At 38.1% G+C, this 26,790-nt stretch overlaps 1 protein-coding gene across 1 annotated transcript; it reads right to left on the bottom strand.

The window, feature by feature from the left end:
• Positions 1-17,171: 17,171 nt before the first annotated feature.
• Positions 17,172-23,416, bottom strand: LOC132034274 (MICOS complex subunit MIC10-like). The gene is made up of 3 exons (XM_059424575.1): positions 23,174-23,416; positions 21,405-21,544; positions 17,172-17,470 (listed from the first exon to the last, which is right to left on the bottom strand). The coding sequence occupies exons 1-3, from the start codon at positions 23,313-23,315 to the stop codon at positions 17,456-17,458; spliced, it is 297 nt and encodes a 98-aa protein (XP_059280558.1). The 5' UTR covers positions 23,316-23,416; the 3' UTR covers positions 17,172-17,455.
• Positions 23,417-26,790: the final 3,374 nt, after the last annotated feature.

Raw genomic sequence — 26,790 nt, 5'->3', positions numbered from 1 at the left:
AAACATAATGATTAACCCAAAAATGAATTTTAACTACGTGAAAAATAGTGATACAACTACAGTTGATTGCGTACAAAGTATTACTAAATAAAGTTTCTTTCTCCTCAAATTCAACTTTCATGACCCTGACGAAGGATATTCTTTCATGCTCATTTGAAATCAATTTTCAAGTACATTTGTATTTCGCAATGGCAATACATACTCTATTCTATAGGCTAACCATTCATCAGTTTGCGCATCTATTTTTCCTTCCAATTTCGTGTAACTTGACACAAACATATTCTAATATAATAGTGAACATTTATACTAATTAGCATGAGATACACGTGCAACGCACGTGTCCAGATACTAGTTATAGTAAAAGTGGGAACAATCTAAGCTCAAAGTTGAATTACGAAAATGCCCATCGAAAATTGATTGACAATTTTATTCTTTAAAAGAAACTTCTATTAAATGATAATTTTCGCTGCAATTTTATCCTCTTAATTTTTTTTTATATCAAGTGATAATGTTACCTGCATTAAACGGGGTAAATGTGGAGGATTATTCATCTTGTAGCAGTTTGATATTTGGCACAAATATCATGTTTCGTGTCATTTTACATCACATTCCTAAGACTTTTATTGCCTAATATATGATGGAATCGCGTATTTGAGCTTATGTCGCTATATTTCATGTATCTAGGTACGATGAAGACAAACGACGGGAAACCAAGCAGTTTTGGTTGATTCTGGAGGTGACCTTGTGTACACGAGTGAACGAGAGAAGCTTTGGACACTTAGGTGAATTTACGGAAGAATCAAGCACAATGTGCCACACCGCGTTGCGGATGTAACACGAGATGGCACTCGGGTGTTGGACTGCGTCGCGTGCCCTAACGAAGAATCGGTGCGCAGAACTTCTCAATCAGGCGTTGAGCCCGCGTCGCGGACTCAGCACAAATAGGGGCTGAATTCACTGAAGACCCCGTGTTGGACCCGCGACGCGTGGCCAACGCGAGAATGCCCAATATTGTCCGATTTTAAGTAGGATTAGGACCCTTTTATTTGGTTAACAACCCTAAACTATAAATAGATATTTTGTTCATTATTAATGACGTCTTTGGGATTATTCCAACACTTGTAAGCCGTCATATTACCTTCTCTCTAGGTTTAATTTATTTTTCATCTTTTTCAATCCTAGATTATTCATGAATTCTTCTGGTCCATTGAGAATCATGAGTAGCTAACTTCTTAATTCTAGGGTTGCGGCTAAAGACTTGAAAGTTGGTTTGACGACAATTATGCTCTATTGATTTTTCATATTTTGGGTTGCTTATTTATTCTTGATCTTAATTGTTTGATTATCTGGCCAATAGTTAGACACTATCTGTGGCGTGTGAATTGAACTAGGGATAGGGAATTTGCATGCATAATAAGAATAAATAGGGCTTGTTCGATATAATCGTTTCGCTAATGAGGATAGGGATATACCCTTTAGCCTTGCTTAGTTGAATACGAAGAAGTAAATGCATTCTTGTTACCTCTGACGACCACAGGGATATAGGCGTTATAGTAGCATCTACAGGCTTGTGAACAACTCGGAAGATACGCATAAAGTTATAATTAACCCGTCAACTAGTAACCCAGGAAATAAGATAGGTGGAATTGTCTGAAGATCAACTGGATTGTCGAAAGCCATGACTCTAGAACTTTCTCTCATCTGATAAACCTTACAATCTTTGTCGAAATATTCTCAGTCACAAAAACACCCATCACAAATTGTTTACTTTTCAGTTTTAGTTTAGTACAACAAACATCTTGATTTTCACTTTCTTGAATAGTTTTATTCGAATTTGAATTAGTTCGACAGTAGAATCTAAGTCTCTGTGGGATCGATATATGGACTTAACAGACTATATTACTTGTACAACCACGTATACTTGCGTGTGCGTTTGGGAGCAATAAGTTTTTGGCGCCGTTGCCGGGGACTTAGAAAAATTTCTTGTTTTTCTAATTTGAGTTTGTTTTTCTATTCAAGTCTTTACTTTTTTTTCGTTGTTCTACTTGTGTCACTTTAGGTTTCTCTGGTTTACGCCAAGCACTAGAAGTTCAGGAAAATCGTTAGTTGATCTTGATCCCGAAATCGAAAGAACTTTTCACAGACAGAGAAAAATGGCTGACAAAGCAGCGAGACTTGCTCTTGAACAGGCAGAAAGGGATAGAAATAGAAACGGGGATGAACAGGGTGCAAGAGCAGCTGCGAGGGCACAAGAACAACGGATTCTTTTGTCCAGTTATGCTAGGCCTAGTCTAGCGACTATTGCTAAGGCTATTGTTAGGCCTGACATTACTGGAAATTTCGAGCTGAAAGAAGGAACAAAGGCGGCTGGTGCGGCATACGTGTCGATATATGGGTAAGTCTAGTGAAGACCCGCATAAGCACTTGATGCGATTCGTGTAGTTGAGCGAGAATTTCCAATATAGAGATGTTCCCGATGATTATGTGAAGCTGTCCTTATTTTCGTTCTCACTGATTGGCGAAGCGAGGGAGTGATTGACGAATCTACCTGCAGGTTTTAGCACTTCTTGGGAGATATTATCAAATAAGTTTATCGACGGGTTTTTCTCACCCAAGAAAACAAAGGAGCTGCGAGGAAGAATTGCTAATTTCACTCAGAGAGATTCCGAATCTCTTCCACACGCTTGGGAAAGGTATAAGGGCTATTTGCGAGATTGCCCACATCACATACAGCCAAAGGAGATCATTGGAAATTATTTTGTAGAAGGTCTTAACCATGAATCAAGGGCCTTGTTGAATGCTTCAGCTCAAGGGCAGATTTTAAACAAAACATATGAAGAGATGGAAACTCTCCTAGAGATGATGTCGGAGGGTCACCATGAGTATCATGAGACTAGCCAAGGGGTTACCAAAGAAAGCTGGCTGGGTTCTTCAAGTTGATGATGTTGCGCCTATTCCGATAAGTACTCTTACTAATGTTATGATGAGGGTGTTTCTCGAAGCTCGAGATTCAACCAGTTCAACATATTCGGCCCGGGCGGCGTGTAAGTTGTGGTGAGCCTCATGATTATAACAATTGTCCATTGAATCCCAGTCTTGTCTATTTTTGTGGGGCGAGAATATGTATTGGAAATCGGGGAAACTATTATGGAAATAATTACAACACTCCATTTGGAAAGCAAGATTTCCCAAGCCGAACAATTATCGGCAACCTCGAAGCTCGGCCGGCTAGCAATTTAGAAGAGATGATGAAGCGACTCGCAGCTCAAAATCAAAGTGACGCGGCGGCAAAATCGAGAAAGTTCGAGTGAGATGCAGAAATCTATTCACGATCTTGAGCGTCAGATGGGGCAGATGGCTCTTATGCAGAATGTCAGACCACCGGGTGCTCTTCCTAGTGATACTGAGAAGAATCCAAAGGAGTGCAAGGCAATCACCTTGAGGAATGGCAGAGAGCTTGAAGAAGTGCCTCCGAAAAAGAAGAACATAGCAGAGACAGAACTTATCCCTGCTAAGCGAGTTGAACCAAAGCAGACAGTCGTTGAGCAACATGTGGAGGAAGTGGTTCAACCACCCCCTCCCTTTCCACAGCGACTTCAGAAACAGAAAGCAGATTCGGCTTGTAAGAAATTTCTTGAACTCTTAAAACAGGTACACATCAACATACCTTTGGTGGAGCTTTTGCAAGAAGTTCCAAAATATGCTACGTATATCAAAGATGTGGTTGCGAACAAAAGGAGTTGGACAGAGTTTGAGACTGTTGCACTTACTGAGGAGTGTAGTTCTAGAGTGAGGAGTAAAATTCCTCTAAAGTTGAAAGATCCGGGCAGCTTCACGATTTCGATTACTATTGCCAACATTGTAGTTGGGCTAGCATTGTGTGATTTGGGTGCTAGTATTAATCTGATGCCCACTTTTGTGTTCCGAACATTGGGTTTCGGTGAGCCTAGGCCAACCACTATTACATTGCAGCTGGCTGATCGTTCTCTCGCGTATCCTGATGGTATTATTGAGGATGTTCTTGTTAAGGTAGGCCCATTTATTCTGCCGGTTGATTTTGTGATACTTGATTATGAGGCAGATAAGAGTGTTCCCCTCATCATGGGAAGAGGATTCAGCTCTTTTGTTGATTACGTGATCCGAGTAAAAGATGGGAAGATGTCCATTACGGTTGATGGACAAGGCGACTTTTGATGTGTTTAAAGCTACCAAGCTCCCAGCCCATTATGAGGAGTTGAAGATGATTACCGTGGTGGAGCCCGAGCTCACTAATGCAGAGTTAGATCACTTTCTAGCTTCGCGAGACCTTTTGGAAACAGCTTTAGTGTATGGGGAAGATTTGATGATTGATGCAAAAGTCGAGGAGTGTCTTAGCATTCTTGACACTTCATGTGCTTATCTATGAGCAAACACACCGTTTGAGGAGTTAAACAGACCAGAGTCATGGAAGAAGACGAAACCATCTATTGAAGAGGCTCCAGTTCTTGAGTTGAAGCCATTACCCCCTCATCTTCGCTATTCATTCCTAGGCAGTGGAGACACATTGCCTGTAATCCTCTCTACTTATTTGACTGATGTGCAGGTTGAACGTGTGTTACGAGTGCTAAGAGATCGAATCCGAGCCCTTGGGTGGTCGATAGCTGATATTCGAGGTATTAGTAGTTCATTTTGCATGCACAAAATCTTATTAGAGGAGGATAGCAAGCCTAGTGTTGAATGCCAGAGACAACTGAACCCGATCATGAAGGATATGGTGAAGAAAGAGGTGATCAAGTGGCTTGACAGCTGCATTATTTATCCCATCTCTGACAGCAAATGGGTAAGTCCTGTACAATGTGTTCCGAAGAAAGGGGCCATGACTGTAGTCGAGAATGAGAAGAATGAATTGGTGCCTCAACGAACTGTTACCGGTTGGAGAATATGTTATGCCTATCGCAAGTTGAACAACTCCACCAGAAAAGATCACTTTCCTTTGCCCTTCATAGATCAAATGCTCGATAGATTGGCTGGGCATGATAATTATTGCTTCTTGGATGGCTATTCGGGCTACAACCAGATCATGATTGCACCTAAGGATCAAGAGAAGACCACATTCACATGTCCATATGGTACGTTTGTATTCTGGAGGATGCCTTTCGGTTTGTGCAATGCTCCAGGTACTTTTCAGCGATGTATGATGGCTATTTTCACCGATATGGTGGAAAACTATGTGGAGGTATTTATGGATGACTTCTCTGTTTTTGGGGATTCTTTTGATGACTGCTTGAACCATCTTGATGCCGTGTTAGCTTGTTGTGAAGAAACGAACTTAGTACTTAAATGGGAAAAATGCCATTTCATAGTTCGAGAGGGCATCGTTCTTAGGCACAAGATATCGAGCAAGGGAATAGAGGTTGACAGGGAAAAGATTGAAGCAATTGAAAAATTTGCACCACCCGTTTCAGTTCGGGGAGTTCGCAGTTTTCTTGGGCATGCAGGCTTCTATCGATGGTTCATCAAAGACTTCTCTAAAGTTGCTAATCCAATGTGCAAGATTTTAGAGAAAGATGTGAAGTTTGTGTTCAATGAAGCCTGTCTGACGGCTTTTGATGAGTTGAAACAGAGGTTAGTGTCTGCTCCTATTATCATCGCACCCGATTGGTCTCTGCCATTTATTTTGATGTGTGATGCAAGTGATTTTGCTGTGGGAGCTGTCCTTGGTCAGAAAAGGGACAAGATTTTTCATCCTATTTACTATGCCAGCAAGACACTTGATGCAGCCCAGATGAACTATACTGTCACAGAGAAGGAGTTATTGGCGGTTGTCTACGCCTTTGACAAATTCCGATCATATCTTGTGGGCATGAAGGTAATTCTATATACTGATCACACTGCAGTTCGTTATTTGTTTGCAAAGAAGGATGCAAAGCCGAGGCTTATTCGTTTGGTGTTCTTTGCTACAAGAGTTTAACATCGAGATTCTTGATCGAAAGGGCACAGAAAATCAGGTAGTAGATCACTTATCGAGGTTGGAAGATTGGGAACATGTAGATGAAGCAGTGGCGATTAAGGAGACTTTTCCTGATGAACAACTTTTTGCTCTACAATCAGCTGAGGTGCCATGGTATGCAGACATGGTGAACTTTATAGTAAGTGAGATTTACCCCACTGGTGCTAATCACGAGAAGAAGAAGCAGATTTTGCATGATAGTCGTTTCTATGTATGGGATGAGCCCTATCTCTACAGGGTTGGCACAGATCAGCTGATCAGAAGGTGTATCCCAGAGGAAGAGGTCCCCGCGATTCTTGAGAAGTGTCACTCATCACCCTATGGGGGACATCACGCTGGTGACAGAACAGCTGCGAAGGTACTTCAATCCGGGTTCTACTGGCCTACTTTGTTCAAAGATGCTCATGAATTTGTGCGAGCCTGCGATAGCTGCCAGAGAACCGGAAATATCTCCAAGCGTCATGAAATGCCTTTGAAGGGTATCTTAGAAATCGAGCTATTTGATGTGTGGGGTATCGACTTCATGGGTCCCTTCATACCGTCCAAGGGGAATAAGTACATATTGGTTGCTGTAGACTATGTCTCGAAGTGGGTAGAAGCCATTGCACTTCCCACCAATGACGCTAGTGTGGTGGCAAGATTTCTGAAAAAGAACATTTTTACAAGGTTTGGGACCTCTCGAGCCATCATCAGTGATCAAGGTACGCACTTTTGCAATCGACTCTTTGATAAATTGTTGCTCAAGTATGGGGTGAAACACAAGATAGCGACTGCTTATCATCCTCAAACGAGTGGTCAAGTGGAGGTATCGAACAGAGAAATTAAGAGAATTTTAGAGAAGACTGTGAGCATGAGTAGGAAAGATTAGGCACTGAAGCTCGATGATGCTCTGTGGGCATACAGAACAACTTACAAAACTCCAATTGGCACATCTCCCTATAAACTCGTCTTTGTAAGGTATGTCATCTACCAGTTGAGCTCGAGCATAGAGCATATTGGGCAATAAAGAAGCTGAATTTAGACATGGTTTAAGCTGGAGAAAAGAGACTGTTGCAACTGCACGAGTTAGAGGAATTTCGCTATCATGCCTATGAGAACGCAAAAATGTACAAGGAGCGAACGAAGAGAATTCACGACAAGCGCATCCAACCTCGTGACTTTGTACCCGGGCAGTTAGTCTTGTTGTATAACTCCAGGCTGAAGATTTTCGGAGGGAAGTTGAAAAGTAAGTGGTCGGGGCCGTTTGAAGTCGTTCGGGTAACCGCACATGGGGCGGTTGAGCTGAAGCCGCTGAATGCAGAGCGGACATTCTTGGTAAATGGGCAGAGGGTCAAGCACTATTTTGGAGAGGTCATCAATCCGGAGAAGACCTCGGTGGATCTAGAGGAGGCTTGAGAAAAGCCTACGTCGTGCTGTGACGTTAAATCAAGCGCTTCTCGGGAGGCAACCCGTGTGAAAAAAAAAATTGGAAAAATGAGAAAATTCAAAAAGAGTCGTGCCACGACCTTAACTAAGGCGCTGATTGGGAGGCAACCCAACGTTTATGTGCATATAGGTCACGTTTGTTCATGTTGCAGGAATAGGGAAAGAGAAGGACCACAAAACAAGCAAGTATCGGTTGAAACTCGGTCCAGGTTTGATGTATGAGTTGAACCCGCGACGTGGGGCCAACGCTGGAACGAAAATATCCTGCAGCTGTTTTTTCCGCATTGTACCAGCGATGAGGGTGTAACGCCAACTCTGATGTATATTCTGCAGCTGTTTTTCCCGCGTTGTACCCGCGACGCGAGTGTAACGCCAACTCTGAGATTTTAGAAAAAATAAATCTTTCGCATTGCACCTGCGACGCAGGGTCAACATGAAAGAGGCGGTTCAAATGTCTTTTTAAAAAACCAGATTCGCCCCCCATTCCCCCATTCCCATTCCCTCTCCAACACACATTTCCCTCTCCCCTCCCCTCTAAAATTCGAATCCCTCCGCTCATTTTCCCCCAAATTCCATAGGAAACCCACTTGAAACTTCAAACAAACTTGTGATTTCATCTTATAATATCAAGAGGTAAGCACAATCTTTTCTTTTTTCACTTGTTTGTCAAGATTAAAGTTGTGAAACTAGGGTTGTTGGGTTTGGGCGAAATTGGGGCGGGGATTAGTGTTAGTTGTGTGTTATTGATGTCTAGGGCTAGAAGATGACTCCCATTGTGAAAGGGAGGGTTTAAACCCACAATTGTTCCTTAACATTCAAAGGGAAAATTCTATGCCCGCCACGTGTTCGTAAAAATGCTCGAATGAATGTTTATGTGTAATTGTGAAGTCTTGAGTATCAATATGACAATAAATAGTTGTACGAACCGTGGGACATCATTTGTGCCTACCAAATAGCGGATTGGGTTGAGAAAATCATGAACCACCAACCCAAAGTCCTAACACATGAACTAGTGCCTCTTGATTTTTATTTTTCTTAGTTTTCTTTTTTATTCTAGTCTAACTTAGTTAACTTCTTTGTTTTCCTTTTGTTTACGTAGTTAGAAGTAAGTGTGGGGTCGGTTCAACCCCAACTTAGGTGTTAATCGTAAAAAGGCCCGAAAAGCTTGAAAGGGGGCCACACAACTCCAAACTTGAAAAAGATAGAAAGAAATTAATTGTGGGGTACGACCCCTTTGGTTTTGGAATTTGATTCACGTTTGGTATTGTGTTGTTTTGCAGGCAAAATGGTTAACAACAAAGTTAAGGGAAAATCGGCTGCCACTTCCACCTTCCAAGGCACAAAACGAGGGAGAGCCAACCCCCCCAAAGCTAAAAAGACAATAAAATCGCTGTCGGGGGGTAAGCAACCAACCGTCCCTATCCCTCGTGCTCCATCGTCCAGACCCAGGCCAGATGTCTGTGTATCCGGGGAGGATTGGTACGAAACTTTTAACCCCGCAGTAGGGTACATCCATAAGCGTATCATCAATGGAACCCTATTGCAACGCCGCTTCAGGAATGTGTACAATCGGCTTGTAGACATGAGGTGGGTGTCCATCTTTGAGACACCGGGGCCAGTTAACATCGATCTTGTCCTCGAGTTCTACGCCAATATCACGTTCACCCGACATGGAAAATGGGAGCCGACTATCTATTGCAGGGGAGGGGATATACCCATCTCACCATCCCTCTTATGTGCACACTTGGGCGTCCCTGATTATCCTACCGAACCGCTGTTGGACTTCATTCACCGGCCTGATTACAAGGCCATTCGGGAAACCTTGTGTGGTGTGGATTCCAGAGCCTCATGGGCCCGTTATGCGAGAAAGTATCGTAAGCACAAGTACATGAAGATGAGTAATTTCAATCAGGAGGCACGAGTATGGTTGCGTTTGTTGAATTACCGAATCTGGCCATTGGAGCACTATTCTGAGGTGCAAAAAGAGCAGGTCTACATTATATACTTTCTTATGACGGGACAACCCGTTAACATAGGGTATTTGATAATGGAGGAGATGCAGAAGGTTCGATTACACACCCCGCCGAAGTTGAGTTTCGGTAACACTCTCACGGCTTACTTGATGAACTTGAATGACAGATTAGCACAGCCGTCTGATAGAGTGTTACCACCTCCTGAGGATGCCCTTGATATTTCAAATGTCAAGGCACCAGAGTTGAGCAAGAAGCAGCAGCTCACCCCCGACAAGGAGAGGGCAACCCAATCCACAATGTTGGCCTAACTTTACAGAGGGATGACAGTGGCCGCTGAGCACTTCAACGTCGATATGTCCAGTTTGTTTGCTACAGTCCCGCATACCCCGTACTCCCGAGCTCTTGTGGGAGAAGAGGCCACATTAGCTGCCGATGAGGATGTGAACTCGGCGGACTTGATTGAGGCTGATATAGCCGCGGGTGAGGAGGTAGAGTCCCAGATGGGGGACGAGAATGAAGATTATGCTGCGATGGAAGCCGAGCCTGAGGATGGCGAGGCTGCTGATTCTGATGAGGATGACTAGGCCCTAGTGGGCCCCAGGGAGTATCTCTCGCCTTACTTTTGTTTTTATCTTTTCATATGCATTGAGGGCAGTGCATGAAAGTAAGTGTGGGGTGGGAGTACGTCTCGAGATAGAGGATGCTTATGCCTTAGGATTTTTTTTTTTTAAAGGATCTAACTTTAGTTTAGTCTTTCTTTTTAGTTTAGGACTACTTGAAAAAAAAAAGATTTTGTTTTTAGAGTAGGCCCTCAGTAGTGGCATGAGTCATCCGTTAGGATTTTTATTTTCTTTTTGTTTTTACTTCTTAGTCATAGAAAGGGCTTTTCCTGATGACGGGTGGATGACAACCTGCTTGAGGGAAAATTAGTCCTTAGGATAGGGGTATTCAAATGCTAGGTGCACGGGTTAGGTGAAGTATTGGCATATGAGCGATCTAAAAATTTTGTTTTTGTGAAAGCATGCCTTGAATTTTTATCAGTTCTCTTGAAAGCACCTGCAAATGGTTTTGTGTTTGACTCGCTATGACCCACTTGGCATTGTTGATTTTTATTGTTGTTTGATTCTAGGGACAACCGGATCCCTCTTGCGTTGATTATGTGCCATGTGTGTGTAAGGTTTTGCATTTGTATCCATGTTTGGTATTGACGTCTTCGCGAAGCAGAATGAAGTTCGATGAAGCCTAGAAAATGATAAAGGCGTTTATTTGATTAGTCACTAAAAAGCCTAAAATGTATATCCTACCAACTTGTAAATAGTACCCTAGTTAACCCTTTTGAGCCTTTAGCCTTTTCTTTGATAGCAGTTAATTAGCCTCTACCCCTTCGTTCTATAAAACTTGATTTTTGATCCAAATACTCTATGAGCAATTTAATCATTTACATATATAATGAGAGTTGGGAGGTGAATGAAAAAGGGGAAAGTTGTTGTTAATTGTAATCTAGGAAGACTATGGGAGCATCGAATGAAAAGAACTAATTCACTTGTTAGTCGGGAATTGAAAAAAAAAAAGAATAAAAAAAATGAAGAAATCTGAAAAAGACAGAAAAAAAAAATTGTAGCGAAAAAGTTTCCCTTCTAACTTGTGAGACCTTTAAAAGAGTGGTGCTTAAATAAAGAAAAATGGGTGAATTGGGAGAAATTTAAAGGTTAGTTGGTGTTGAATAAGGGCTAATGAAGAAATTGTGCAAGAATGATAGAAGTATATGTATTAAAGTGCTTAGGGAGGTTAGTCACTATTATCCAAATAATTTCTACCCGTCCCTTAGCCTACATTACAACCCTCGAAGTCCTACTTGATTCTAGGTTCGTCTTACTTGTATTAATGGAGTGGTTACACTACGGGCAAGCCTATGGTACGTCGTACTTTGCGTGTGATATTCTTTGTGAGAGTAAGCGTGATTATCGATATTATGTCCATTGATTTATACATGTGTAATTCTTGAGAGATATGGACGACTTTCTTTTGGTGAGGGCACATGAGTAGCAATAGAGTGGTGAAGTGTTGATTTCTTGGTCATAAGAATGGTTACATGCTTTAAAGTGGTGTCGTTGGGTCAATTGTTTTTTTAAAAAAAGTGACGTGCTCTTCAGGAAAATGGTCATTGTTGTTCAAAACAAGGTTTTAAATCTTTGGCATGGCTTTCATAACTTAGCTCATTGTTTTGGTTTTGAAATCTTTCCTTTGAGATAGTCATACTAGCCGAATCCCGGTGCAGACCTGTTTGAATGAGTTAAATGAGAAATGCAGTCTGGTGTTGGTTCATGCTTGCTCGAGGGAGAGCAAGGTCTAAGTGGGGGGTGGTGATATTTGGCACAAATATCATGTTTCGTGTCATTTTACATCACATTCCTAAGACTTTTATTGCCTAATATATGATGAAATCGTCGTATTTGAGCTTATGTCGCTATATTTCATGTATCTAGGTACGATGAAGACAAACGACGGAAAACCAAGCAGTTTTGGTTGATTCTGGAGGTGACCTTGTGTACACGAGCGAACGAGAGAAGCTTTGGACACTTAGGTGAATTTCTGGAAGAATCAAGCACAATTGTGCCACACCCGCGTTGCGGATGTAACACGAGATGGCACTCAGGTGTTGGACCCGCGTCGCGTGCCCTTAACAGAAGAATCAGTTGCAGGAACTTCTCAATCAGGCGTTGAGCCCGCGTCGCGGACTCAGCACAAATAGGGGCTGAATTCACTGAAGACCCCGCGTTGGACCCGCGACGCGTGGCCAATGCGGGAATGCCCAATTTTGTCCGATTTTAAGTAGGATTAGGACCCTTTTATTTGGTTAACAACCCTAAACTATAAATAGATATTTTGTTCATTATTAATGACGTGCTGGGATTATTCCAAGACTTGTAAGCCGTCATATTACCTTCTCTCTAGGTTTATTTTATTTTTCATCTTTTTCAACCCTAGATTATTCATGAATTCTTCTTGTTCATTGAGAATCATGAGTAGCTAAACTTCTTAATTCTAGGGTTGTGGCATAAGACTTGAAAGTTGGTTTGATGACAATTATTCTCTATTGATTTTCCATATTTTGGGTTGCTTATTTATTCTTGATCTTAATTGTTTGATTATCTGGCCAATAGTTAGACATTATCTGTGGCGTGTGAATTGAACTAGGGATAGGGAATTCGCATGCGTAATAAGAATAAATAGGGCTTGTTCGATATAATCGTTTCGCTAATGAGGATAGGGATATACCCTTTAGCCTTGCTTAGTTGAATACGGAGGAGTAAATGCATTCTTGTTACCTCTGACGACCATAGGGATATAGACGTTATAGTAGCATCTACAGGCTTGTGAGCAACTCGGAAGATACTCATAAAGTTATAATTAACCCGTCAACTAGTAACCTAGGAAATAAGATAGGTGGAATTGTCTGAAGATCAACTGAATTGTCGAAAGTCATGACCCTAGAACTTTCTCTCATCTGATAAACCTTACAATCTTTGTCGAAATATTCTCAGTCACAAAAACACCCATCACAAATTGTTTGCTTTTCAGTTTTAGTTTAGTACAACAAACATCTTGATTTTCACTTTCTTGAATAGTTTTATTCGAATTTGAATTAGTTCGACAGTAGAATCTAAGTCTCTGTGAGATCGATATCTGGACTTAACAGTCTATATTACTTGTATGACCACGTATACTTGCGTGTGCGTTTGGGAGCAACACAGTTACTGAAGGTTGCATTTATGCTAATTTTATCACTAAATAGGGAGGAACATTTCAGCTACCAATAGTCGGTTAACATTTTAGGTTTATAGGTTTTTGGCCTTCGAGCTTCCTCTGATAATTTATACTTTACCTCTTCTTCATGTCAGAATCCTTTTTCTCCTATAAAACTATTGATCTTCTCATTTGGCTTATTTTGCTCAACGACTAGTTTTGCTTAGCATCATTTGGACAGGTAATTTTTTTTTTTTTTTCTAATGTTAAATCAGTTGAACCTTCATTTTATACTGAACTCTTACTATTTAGGGGATATATTTATGTGATAATATGTATTTTATTAGCTTTATGCAAAAAAAAAAAAAAACATTCGACTAAGACGTATAATGAACTCCTTTCCAACAGACGGCTTTATTGCTTTTCAATTGTTTCTTGGTACCAACTAGATAAGATGGTTTGGTGATATTAACCCATGTTAAATAGGATAGGAGTAGTGTTTTGTTTTCCTCCTTCACTTTAGATGGCTAATCTCTTCAAATTTTATGCTTTTTAGTTAGTTGACGATCTGATTTCTTTTCGCTAGGAAAGAAACATGTGCTCTACCCAATTGTCAAGAAGTGTGACTTTAAACTAAGAGATTTATCGACGTGTTAGGTACAAAAGCTTGATAGTCTTGGTCTTTCCACCAAGCTTCTGTTGATATAACCCCTGTTCTCCAATTTAATTTTTTCGGTTAAGCACACAGTATTTAGAAAGTCCAAATCCAGGAAAATTATTGTTCAAGTTCAACAATGTCATTTGGTGTTATTCAATCCTCGTGATTCCTCCATCTTAATTAGGGGTGTACTTGGACCGGATTGGTTCAGATTTTTTAAACACCAAACCAAACCAATTGCGTCGGGTTTTTAAATTTATACACCAAACCAAACCAATCAAATTCGGGTTTTCTCGGGTTATTCAATTTACTCGGGTTTTTCGGGTTTTTTTTGGAATAGTCTTGATGCAAAACATATAACTTTTACTTCAAATATTTCTTTAGTCCTAGTAAGATACAACTATATAATTAAGGTGTTTCTTAAGAAAATAACACAAAATGTGAGAAGAGTGATGACATTATATTAAAATATTCAACAAAAGCTAATAAAATCGGTTAAAATAAATATTGCTAATTAACAAGCCATAAAGAAAATGACCATAATCTGAAAATACTAAGTCATGCTAAAATAAGTACGGCTAATAAGTATTAATTACATGACAAAGAAAAAAAACTCAAATTATGTATTTTCACTCTATAAACCAATTATGTAAAACTAAAGAATAGATATCCAAAATTATTGTCATTCCTAGTAGTAAATTGAATTTATTTTGTTAGCATTAGTGTTGAGTTGGTTTTGGTTTGGACTTTATTTGAGTTACTAACATCCATAGGGTATAAAACTTATTGACATTCAAAATTCTAAGTTCAAGCTTGAATAATATGATAATAGATTAAAAAACTACGAAAAAATTTAAGAAATATTTATAAATTACATTACAAATAAATATTTTTATGTATAAAATATTTTAAAAATTGAATACATGTAATGTCGGATTGGTTTGGTTCGGTTTGACTTTTTTTATTTTGACTTTTTTTATTTAAAACCAACCCAAACCAATTATGGTCGGGTTTTTTTTTTTTCAACGCCAAATCAAGGCAAACCAAACCACTAGTCAGGTTTTTTTCTCGGTTTATTGGTTTGGTGCGATTTGTCGGTTTACTTTGTACACCCCTAATCATAATATTTTAGAGTGGGAGTGAATGTAGAATCAAGAGACTATTTCCTCTGATTTGGTAGTGTTTTAAATTTCTATGAAGTACTAATACATAAGATAACCAATAACTGAATAAGACTTGCTTTTTTCAACTTCATTCAATAGCAGTTTTTGGTAAAATTGTGTTTTACAGTACAATGACAATAAATATAGATCAAATATGGTCACCATTTATTAGTTTGAGCTTACATTTTCTCTCTTCAAATTTCGTGCACCACACACTTATTCTATATTATCTATATCGTTTTAAACTATTTATATTAATTAGCATGAAATACACGAGCAACGCACGTCTCAAAAAACTAGTCTGTTAAGAAACGCGAACAAAATTTAGAAGTAGCCATTTATTTGTAATATCTGAAACTGAGACGGCATTGAACCTAAATATCACACATTTCTGTTGATGCTTTGTTTTTTTCCCCATTGGTGGCAAATACACCATCTTTAACTTTTTAGGAGAAATTGACATTATTTTTCACAAAACACAGCCGAAACACTAATTCCAAAAAGGATATGCTCTAGTACAACATAGATATCCCAGCTAGTACTAATTATTCAATGTTAACGTCTAAGCAATTTATCACTATAAATGTCAACAATTCGATTGCTTTGAGCAACCACATCAATAGCATAAGTATTAGAGAGGGACTAGTTAAAACTTTTTATCGATGGCAAAGAAAATCTCAGTGGCCTTGGTTTTCATGGTTTTTGCACTTTGCTTCTATCTCAGCACCAGTGAGTCGATTGAGAGTCATGTTGAAACTCCTGGAACCATTGAGTCAAGCGTCTTAGCCAAAACATACTCTGTGAACTTAAACTTACCAAGAACAAGAAATTTGCTAACTACAGTTGAATGTCCTTGCCCTGATTGTTCTTGCATGACTAGCTCAATTGATGAGAAAGTTGAATGTCCTTGCCCTGATTGTTCTTGTATGACTGACTCAACAAAAACAGAAGGCCATTGAACAAGACGACGGGGATAGGAAATCTCCTCTCTCCGAAAATAAGACTTTCCAATATCATGGACTAGCGAAATGTCATATTTGCTCTTTTGTAGAGTAAAATGTGGTACTTGATTGTTGTAATAAAACAAATAGTTGTACTTCTGTTTCATAGCACCTCTGATGCTATAAATAAATAATACTTCACGGTTGCTTCTGTTTTCATGAATATTGTGAACCCTATGGAACTGGTTATTTGCCTCGATGCTTATTGTTCAGACCATGCTCTTAATTCCCATAATAGGAAACTGAAGATGAAATAAATTCTTGTAATTACCCTCCAGATTATTGGACGACAAACTAGTTTTGCACTTAATTCTTATCCTACATTGTCAAAAAATCTGCTTGGAATATCTTCAAGGAGGTTGACTAAAATGCCAATGGTCGATAAGTGCTGTTTTTTGATGAAATGTTTCCTAGTAAATCCTTCTTTATTTAGTCTTATGAAGTAGAAAGACCTCATTTTCAACAAAAGCAGAAATTGAAGAAACTATTCACTGAAAGCAACTACACCGCTACCCCTATGAGATATCACTTAACAGGGGTAAATTTTTGTGATAGATATTCAGATAACATTTTTGTTGCTGTTTAATGCCTCAAAATATTAAATATAAACTATACCACATGTGATCCCTTCCCATCCCACTACCCTCTATGAGTCACCAACTTCTATTACATGTGATGCAGAAAATAATTTCTCAGCAATATGCTTCCCATCGACTATAGTTTAACTTTACCCAAGTTTGATCCAACACTAGATGCAAGTAACCAGTGTCAACATTTCATCTGTCATCACCAATTTTATATTCTACCACACGCAATAACTTCAAAGTTTTAGTCTGTTCACACCAAGTGATCAGACTCTTCTTCAACGAACCAAAACTATCCCTCTGTTGCATTTTTGTACCATGGTCTTTGGTCTAGACGTAGAACTTGAGATTTCGATGTAAACCACCATATTAGTACTTCTTGGAAAATAAATTAAAATAACAGTTCAAAATTTTACTTGATATAGGAATAAATCACATCAAATTTATTAAATTCATGAAAATTGTGGAAGTGCCATAGAAATGGTAGTGGCAAACACTTCTCAACTTTTCAAAATGGAATAAATTTCCATATAAAATGTATGGATGGAATATAAAAATGACTATAATATGGTTTTTCCCGTAAAAGAAATGCATATTGCTCATAACAGAAAAAACTTAATAATTCATCAGATAGTACTTCATAGCCCAGAGGGCACAAAATACTTTCATCAGCAAAGGAGTGAACACAACACAAGAAGATGCAGCTAAAGCAATTATTCTTCTTTCCTTTGGCTAGCTAATTCCATTTTGATTGTAACAGTTACAAAGTAAAATAAAACAAATGAGCGATAGATTGCTCTGAACATCAAGTCATACAAAACAATATTGGCTTAACAAAGGGCAAAAAGCCACAGGAAACAACAATCTCATCAGCTAAAGAAAAATTTGATCGGTGGTACTAGTGAAAGGGTTGCTTCATTCCTCCCCATCCTGTCAAAGAAGAAATTTAGGAAGTTAAAGTAAACAGTAGTAACAAAACAACGATAACAACACCCCCGTCTCTAATGCAATTGCAGTGAGAATCCTCACTAACCATGTTTCTCCATTTAAATTCATTTCAATCAACATTATACAAAATAAAAATAAAAACAGTAGTAACACAAAAGCATAAAAAGTTGGAAGTAAACATTAGTAGCAACATAATAGCATAACCTCACGAAAAAGTATACAAAACCCACCCTTCAAACCTCACACCCCTTCTCCAACAAGAAATAACTGTGTACACTGGACCCAACAAGAAAATAAGTGAGAGGGAGAATTTGATGCATAAGATAGAAGCAAATAGCATGTCTATCAGGATGAGTATAGTATGTACATAAAAGGGGACATGCTACAAAATCAGAAAGCAGCCCAATATACCCTAAATATACATGGGAAACATTTGGGACAATTAAAACTTCCACAAACTTCCGCACGCCATTACTAATTAAACTTACAATAACTATGCCTCCATGCCATGTTGAAGTGTGTGGACCAATAAAAAAACAAAAAAAAGCTTAAGGTGTTAGAGAGAGCACACTTTTATTTAGTTAATTATATTCTCAACAGCACCGCTGTTATAACTTCAAGCTAATAAACAATAGTGCAAACTTACTCAACGGGGAAGAAAAATTAAAAATCTAAAAGAAAAAAACACAAGCTCACACACCAGCTGGACAAGGTGGCAGCACCTTTATTGTTTTATGGATGTCTGATGGATTTAGAATACAAGTCTGTTGGGCAACGGGACATCAAGATTCTAACACAGAGCACTAGAAAAATGATAGCCTTCCATTGGTTAAGGCATGTTTGGATGGTTAGCTATCGTGTTCGTAATAATCGTTTAGATACAAAAAATTAGAAAACTAAGAAGAAAAAGATGGTTGTTAGTTACAGATCAGTCCATTTGATTCCTCATAGCATTCTCCACATCATCTTCCCCTGATTAACTTACGCCCCTAAACAATTTTCACACTTCAGGAATATAAAATCTATTCAAAATCAGTTATCCATTTATCAATAACAGAACAAGATCAACTGTATCAAAGCCAAGGAATGACACGGTAAGGCCAAGTCATGAAGATTCAGCACATGCAATACAAAGGAAACTTGAGTATGAATAGCGGTTCAAGGAAATAGGCATCAAGAAGTGTTAATTTGTTTCTTCATTCACCATGCTAACCAAAGATTTGATCAGAGGATTGACAAAGACATTTGCTTTGAATTGATTTTGAAGATTTAAGGCAACTGATACATTTCCAAGCCCAAGCCCACAAGTAACAGAATTTATTATTGAGAAGCAACTAAACGTAACCTAAGGTGGTATATTTACCACTTTTCTGCCAAATATATATTAAATTCTGCAACGGATTAGTTTTTCCACTTCTTAAAGTACACTATGGCCTCATTTGTTTGTACTTAATGAAGGTCAAAATCTTAATCAATCAAATCTCAGTCATTAAGTGATTGTATTTTTTAGGTCTGAATCTTCATCATGCATATATCAATCATTAAATGCGTTTATTTCTTTTATTTTACAACCACTTCATGGGTCTGAATAGATTTAAATGATTAAAATCTGTAACTAAGTCTTAATATTATTAAGATGTTATCCGTTCAAGGATTTCTACAGAGAAATCTTTTCACTATCACTCCATCCACTTTCACCGCTACCTACCACCATGGATGTTCTCTCCGCCACACTATCAGCTACCACCACTATCAATCACCACAATCAGTTGTCACCACCACTAGCCACCATTTACAATCATCACTGCCAACCGCTATTAGTCGCCCCACCATTATCTATCACCATCATCCACCACATTATCAACCACCACCACCATCAACCATTATTGTCAGTTACCATCACTGCTAGCTTATCATCTTCCGAATAAATGTGAGAATTTCAATATTACTACCCAAAACCATCACTATCAGCCATCACCGCCACCACCACCTACGTACAACCGGCAGTCAGCACCCACAACCACTACCAACCACCATATAAATTTATTTTTTAATATTTTATACATAGTATTAGACTAATTAGTATTTTAACTGAATTTTATTTATTAATTTTCAACAAAAACAAAACTTTATACTGTTGAGAAACAAACAGTGTTAATTGTTTAGTATTCAGATCTTAGCGGTCGTTTGGTAGGATGTATTAGAGAAAACAATGCATGTATTAGCTTTGGTATTACTAATTGGTACACTTTATCAACCTGTGTATTACTTGGTATTATCCTGTGTATAACTAATACATAGCAAACTATGGGATTAGCAATACCAAGGTAATTAATGCATGGATAAGCATGGTTAAAGACAAAATTGCCCTTGAAGTCCCTCAAAGCTAAAGAATGTGGAGGGTATTTTTGTAAACAATTAATTTTCTTAGAAATTATGCAATGGATGTTATTTTTAATACGCCACGCTAAACAGTCGATAAGAAATACTCTCAGCCTAAGTTACTCGGACTCGAGTGTGGGTGTCCGAGACGGGTGCGGATCTAGATGCCGGATCCTTCATGATCTAAATTTTAAGATTCGGGGATACGGATCTAGTTATGGATACGGGTGCGGGGATTCGGCTAAAAAAATTCAAATATCTAAAAATAGAGTTATAAAACCTAAATTATGGAATATTATGTGGAAAACTTGAGGAAAAATATTGATCAAGAGGAGAATCCCCGAAGGAGATAAAAAGGAAACAAAGTGACATAGAAATTTTTATACACAAGGTAATCCATTTTCTTCAATTTCACCTTAGCTTTAGTTTTGATTAAAGAAATCATTGAATCTGTCCAGAATTTCTACGTCGATTTTGGTCAAAGTAACCAAAATCGGTTGACCAGATCGGGTACGGATCCCACACCCACACCCACACCCACACCCATGTTGTGTTGACACGGGTGCGGCACCGAAAGTGAAGAGTCCGAGTAACATAGCTCTCAGCATAACTAATCCCAGCATTACTAATACACCCTATTCAATACTACTCTTATACACCCTACCAAAGGACCCTTAATACATATTCAGGTTCAGACGTTTTAATCCTAATACACGTCTTACTATCAGATTCAAAAAACTTAATCTTAGTAAAGACAAATAAGGCCTAAAATGGAATCGAACTCTATACGGATTCTAAGCAAACAAACTTAATTCTGATTAAGTACATATAGACAATAAACCAGGTCCATGAAGATTACTTACAAGTCACAAGAGTCACAACCTTGACCATCTTCCATAAGCTACGGCTCAGAAACTATATATCCTCTCTAAACAGTATCGATGTAGTTCTCTCTTCTTTTTTGATAAGAGTATTGAAGTAATTCTCTTATAAGAAGAATTTTTTGGAAAATGAAAATCCGAGAATATCCAAGGTTTTAAAGACAAACTAAATTAACCTAAAGGATGCGAAGACTCAGACAACCAAATGAGAGCATAAATAGATATGAACTGAAAAACCGATTACTTTAATGATTAATCAGCTACTACTCAAGGATACAAGATTGCAGCTTCACAGCTTTAAAAAAGAAAATAGCAAGCTAAAATATTTCTTTCATGACTAGTTAAAAATCAGAGCCCTTAAACTTTAAAAATGCACCACGAAATGCCATCCTTCTACTATGGTACTACCCCTGGCCCCACAACAAGAGACTTTTTTTTATAAGGTAATGACACAACAAGAGACTTCTCACCCAATAAAGAAGGAACAGAGAGAAACGAAGAGGAAAAAAACATATCAGGAAAGAGCATAACTATACAAGCCATGAAGTCCAACTGAATATTTCAGGCTGGACACACATGTAAAAATAACAAACTTAGCAAAACTTATTGGAGAAAAGAATACTGAGCATTCACTGATACATGCAATGTATTACCTTGGTCATAGGAGTCTCAGAAACACTAGCAGTTGATTTTCCAGGATATCCACCAAATATCTGTGAGCATTCTGTGTATGCGGATCCTATACCTGTCCCAGCACCAAATGCTGTGGATGCCCAGCGTGTCACGGGACTTCCTGTGATAAAAATCAATGCAAATGTGTTAACTGATTACATTATCTGCCTAATAGATTTTGGAGATCACACGGAGAAACACAAGCAGGGAAAGATCATATCATAGCAACTCTACTCGTATTACATATATCGAAAAACAAAAAGAAAGCTTCAAGCACAACTAAAATCTACACCTAGACATCTAGCTACCAAACATTTCAAGACAGGAAGGTGGAGACTGATTATCAAGGCAACTGCAAGAAATATTACATCAAAATTTAACCTCTGGCCTATGTAGCTCAGACTCTTCAAGATTGCGGCCGGGTGCGTGTCGGACTCTCCAAATATAGTACTCCCTCCCTCCCAAAAAGATTGTCTTACTTTCCTTATTAGTTTGTCCCAAAAAGATTGGCACGTTTCTATATTTAGAAACAATTTAACTTTATGAGATGATTTACAGCCACACAAATATCTAAGACTTGTTTTGGACCACACATTTTAAAAGTCTTCCTTTATTTCTTAAACTCCGTGCCAAGTCAAACTAAGACAATCTTTTTGGGACGGAGGGAGTACATTTTTAGAGAATCCAACACAGAAGCCACAATATTTTTGGAGAGCCCGAGAAACATAGCCTCTAGCATGCCATAAGTTACACTTTGTTCCCCTTTTATCTCTGCAATCGAAAACTCTGCATATAGCTAAGATTCAAAAAGAACTAATTCTTTAAGTAGTCATAAACAATATGGTTCCACACAGAATGAAGCAAATATGGAACCAACCGGTAACCAATCCAGTGCTCCTTACTAATTAGCCCCCCACACACACATTTGTTGGGGGTTGGGGTTTGTCCTTTCTCCGATTTCTATTTGTCTACTTACAGAGCGAAACAAATTTCAAAAGAGAACCCTTTACATCATTTCCCATTTTAGTTTGTTTTCAATATAAGACTCCGCAATCACTGCATCACACAAACAAAACTAAGCAAAAGCAAATAGAGAGGAAACAAACCCCTAGAAGCATTTTCACTCACAAGCAAAAGCTCTTAGTCCAGCTTCAATTTCTTGGTTTTAACACACGAAACTAAAACAATTACGAAAAAAAAAAAAAAACGTTTCAATATTTTCCTAATCTAACCCATCCAACACCAATTGCACAATACATTCCGTGAGTATTTTTCTTTTTTTCCACAAACCCACAATTTTTTGCTTGTTTTTATGAGCTTATAATTTATGACTTATGGCTTTTGGCTTAACAATAAGTGCTTAAAAACACTTTTTGTATCATACCCAAACACCACAAAAGTGCTTAAAAAACACCCTGTTAGGCCAGCTCCAGTTTCTTGGTTTTAACACACGAAACTAAAACACTTCCCAATAATAACAACAACAAAAAAAAAAAAAAAACCCTTTTCGATATTTTCCCAATCTATCGGAAATGCCTTTTCTTGAGCCGAGAGTCTATCAGAAACAGCCTCTCTACCTCCTCCCTTGGGAGGTAAGGTCCGCGTACACTCTACCCTCTCGAGACCCCCACTTTGTTGGAATATAGTGGGTATGTTGTTGTTGTTGTTGATATCTTTCCCAATCTAATCCATCCAACACCAATAATTTCATCACACAAACAATACTAAAACACATGTGAAAGACACTTACGGAAAAGGAGAAGACCGGCAAAGCCACCGATTAAGGAAAAGTAAGCGAAACGACGAACACCCAAATCAAGACAAGCATCCCATTTTGCATCCAAATTGTATTCTGATCCTACAACTTGTTGCTTATTATTCTCTTCACCCATTGCCACAATCAACTTTCTCTAGGGTTACTTCTCGTTCGATCTTTGATTAATGGCCCAGGGTTTCCTTTTCTGTCTCTACTCCACGCTTCTTTCTGGAAAAATGTACAAGTCTTTCCCCCAATTTTCCAAGACTTTTTTACTCAATTAGTCCTTTAAGTTTCAGGATATGTCTATTTCGTCTTATTAGATTGGCCACGGAGATTAAGAAAGAAGATAAAACTTTTGTACTTGTTGTGTGGTATAGAATGAAGCAAATATACTTTGTGTTGCTATAAATCATTTCATAAAGGTAAATTGTTTCCAAATATAGAAAGAAATCATTCTTCTAGGCACAGAATAAAAAACAAATAGGTTCACATAAATTAAAATAGAGGGAGTATATTATTTTAACTTCTAAGCATTTTTTTTTCTTTTTGAATTTATAAATTGAGCATTTGTGTTCAATTGAAAAAATATCCAACCGGGTCATTAAACTTCATGAGAATATTGTGTGCTTTCTGCGTGACCAAACTGTAAAAAAAAGGGGTTTTCGTCCAAATGTACAACCCAAACAAACAGTTTATACATGTATAGCTCTATAATTATTTACATTTGGACTAACCAATATATGTTACATTTAATTTTAGGATGTCAAATCTCTTTTAATGTTAATTCCTTACCTTCTTTACCCAAGCCACCGTAGAATGCCAAAATCCTCTTCATTTTCTCATTATGCATTTTCAAATCTATATAACATGATGTATAGCACTGTATATACACTTTTATACATTATTATACAATGCATATACACCCTTATACACAATATATATATTATATATATATATATAATGTATAAACAATGTATATATAATGTATAAACAATGTATTTAATCTGTATAACAGTACTGTATTATGTATATACAATGTATCTGCACTGTTATACACAAAATTAAAGGTGAACCAGATCGTCTTTTTCATCAATTTTTGAGGTGATCGAATTCATTCAAACTAGTTCTAACTGCCACCAATATATTTCCCAAAGTAGATTTTGCATTTGGAATGCTCAAGGCTTTGAGACCTCAACAATGGTGGCTTTCAGATTTATCACTTTTAACCCTCAACAGTGTCACGACCCAAATCGGAGGGTCATGACGGGCACCCGGGCCCTACTTGCCGAGCACCAGTAAATATGCTTTCATATCATAATCATAAACTAGAGTGGACCTCAAGGATCGTTAGATAAAAATCTGCTAGATCATAAGAGAGGTATGCTAAAAAAGGGATGAGCCCAAAAAGACATACTACATAACTATGTTGGATAGAACTGTGCAAGCGGACAAGGCCATCATGAAATACTATACAGCAAAAATATAGGCCGAGGGGCGCCATGCAACATCTAACTGTATCATGACTGTCTACAAGCCTCTACTAGAGTATATAACGTAATAAAGTTGGGACAGGGCCTCGCCATACCCGTATGCACACAAAAGTATAACGTACCAAAAACACAATAGCAACTTTGAGGAACAAGAAGAGTGCTCCAATTTCAGCTGAACAACAACCTACAGGGTCGGATCGTCAACCTGTCCACCTGAACCTGTGGGCATGAAATGCAGCGCCCCTAGAAAAAGGGACGTCAGTACGGACAAAGTACTAAGTGTGTAAGGCATGAAAGTAACATGAAAGAGACAAGACATAAGAGTACATAGGATGAAATGAATGCAACCTGTATGTTTGGACTGCCTTTGTAAACACTGTGCATGCAAGCATGAGGTCATATATATGTGTGTGTGTGTGTGTGTGTGTGTGTGTGTGTATGTGTGTATAACGATTGTCAAGCCTCTGTGGGCATCCAATCGTATCAGATCGGCCTCTGTGGGCATTATCATCATCATCATATGAGCAGATGATCAGGTGGTAGGGCGTATATAACGCTATCACCTTCCCCATACCTCATACCTCAGACATGTATATAATACATAATATACGCGAATATAATGCTTGAGGGGTCATAGGTCTGTACATGTGTGTGTGAGAGTGTGTCTATATTATATATAATGCAATGCATGAATATGATAAGAGTACATATATATATCTGTCGGAGTGATGTAAGGTAATTACACCTCCAAACATCGTTATGAGATTGCATTTTCATCAACAAGTGACTCTATGAATCATACTGGATATGTAGAAAGACGTACTGAACAACATTACTAGAACATGGAACATCCCTAGCTATTAAGAATGGAATCATTATGGAATAGCGTTACGTTTACGTTTCGTTCATAAGGATCATGTCAAAAGAAAGAAAGTTAGCCTTACCATAACTCAAGTCGTCAACAAATCCCACAATTAAATTGTCGGCTAGTATTCCAATCTCCTTAGTCACTACGACACACCTAAAAATCAACAATACAACAACAACCTCATATAAGTCTCTTTAATTCCGCATCACTACTCACCTCAAGATTTATATCAAAACAGCCCAATATACGTTTTGTATATGACACTTATACGCTTTCTTCTTCCAATTATATCAAGTATAACATCCCCAGTACAATCTCAACACCAACTACTATCCTTACAACAAGATTTTAGCTTAAAAACACATTTACAACATGGCTCAAGTTAAATTACATCTCAACATATACTTAAATTCATATTTGAACCTTTCTTCCAACTCCTTTCCCTCCAAACCTAGCATAACCATTATATAAACTCATAATCATGGAGTCAAGATAGAATCTTACCTTAAAACTCAAGAATACATCAATTTCAAGAGTGCTTCATCTTGAAATATCCTCCAAAATCACTACCAAGAGAAGAAATGAGCTTCCATGATCACTTTAGCACCTTTAAACACTTTATCTCCTCTTTTGATCCTTGATTTTACTTAGGGGTTTGATAGATATATTGGAGAGAGTTTTCTAGAATGTTGAAGATCAGGGGAATGGAGAAAATGAGTTAAAAGAATAAGTATATGAAATATAAAAAATATAAAAAAAAAAAACTCAACTAATGCCGACTTAAAAATACGGCCAAAAAGTATGAATCGTATTTTTAAATATGGTCCGTATTTCTCAGTATAAAAATTTGCCTTTTTGCCAAGGAAATACGATCCGTACTTGAAACTGTATTTTTTAGTACGGGCCGTATTTTGCACCGTACTTCTCGGATATTCAATCTGTCAATTGCATTGAAACAAAACTCTCTGAACTTAAATTTACATAGGCTATGCATTCCATAACTCCTCATATGCTAGAAGATATACCTCCCCAAAGTTGGACCAAATATCCTGTCCAGAATTCTGCCAAATTTTCCTAAAGTTTCTACGAATTTAATTTCTTCAATTCGCTTGATCCACGAACCTGCCAATACCTATTAAACATGGTCTTAAAATCTTATATACTCACGATAGACATGTCTAACCCCATATGACCTCGAAGGTCACTTCGCTCTTTGAATCTATAGCAACCAACTCATGAGGAAACTTGAC

This window comes from Lycium ferocissimum, chromosome 10 (genome assembly GCF_029784015.1).
Source record: "Lycium ferocissimum isolate CSIRO_LF1 chromosome 10, AGI_CSIRO_Lferr_CH_V1, whole genome shotgun sequence".
NCBI classification, from domain to species: domain Eukaryota; kingdom Viridiplantae; phylum Streptophyta; class Magnoliopsida; order Solanales; family Solanaceae; genus Lycium; species Lycium ferocissimum.
The sequence above is the reverse complement of the archived record's forward strand: the minus strand, read 5'-3'. Positions and strand labels throughout refer to the sequence as shown.

Bases quoted from the DNA above. Each gene is read 5' to 3' on its own strand.
- LOC132034274 (XM_059424575.1), bottom strand. From the start codon at position 23,315: ATGGGTGAAGAGAATAATAAGCAACAAGTTGTAGGATCAGAATACAAT. The intron at 21,545-23,173 runs GTAAGTGTCTTT...TTTTTATCACAG, and splicing joins TGCCGGTCTTCTCCTTTTCC to GAAGTCCCGTGACACGCTGG.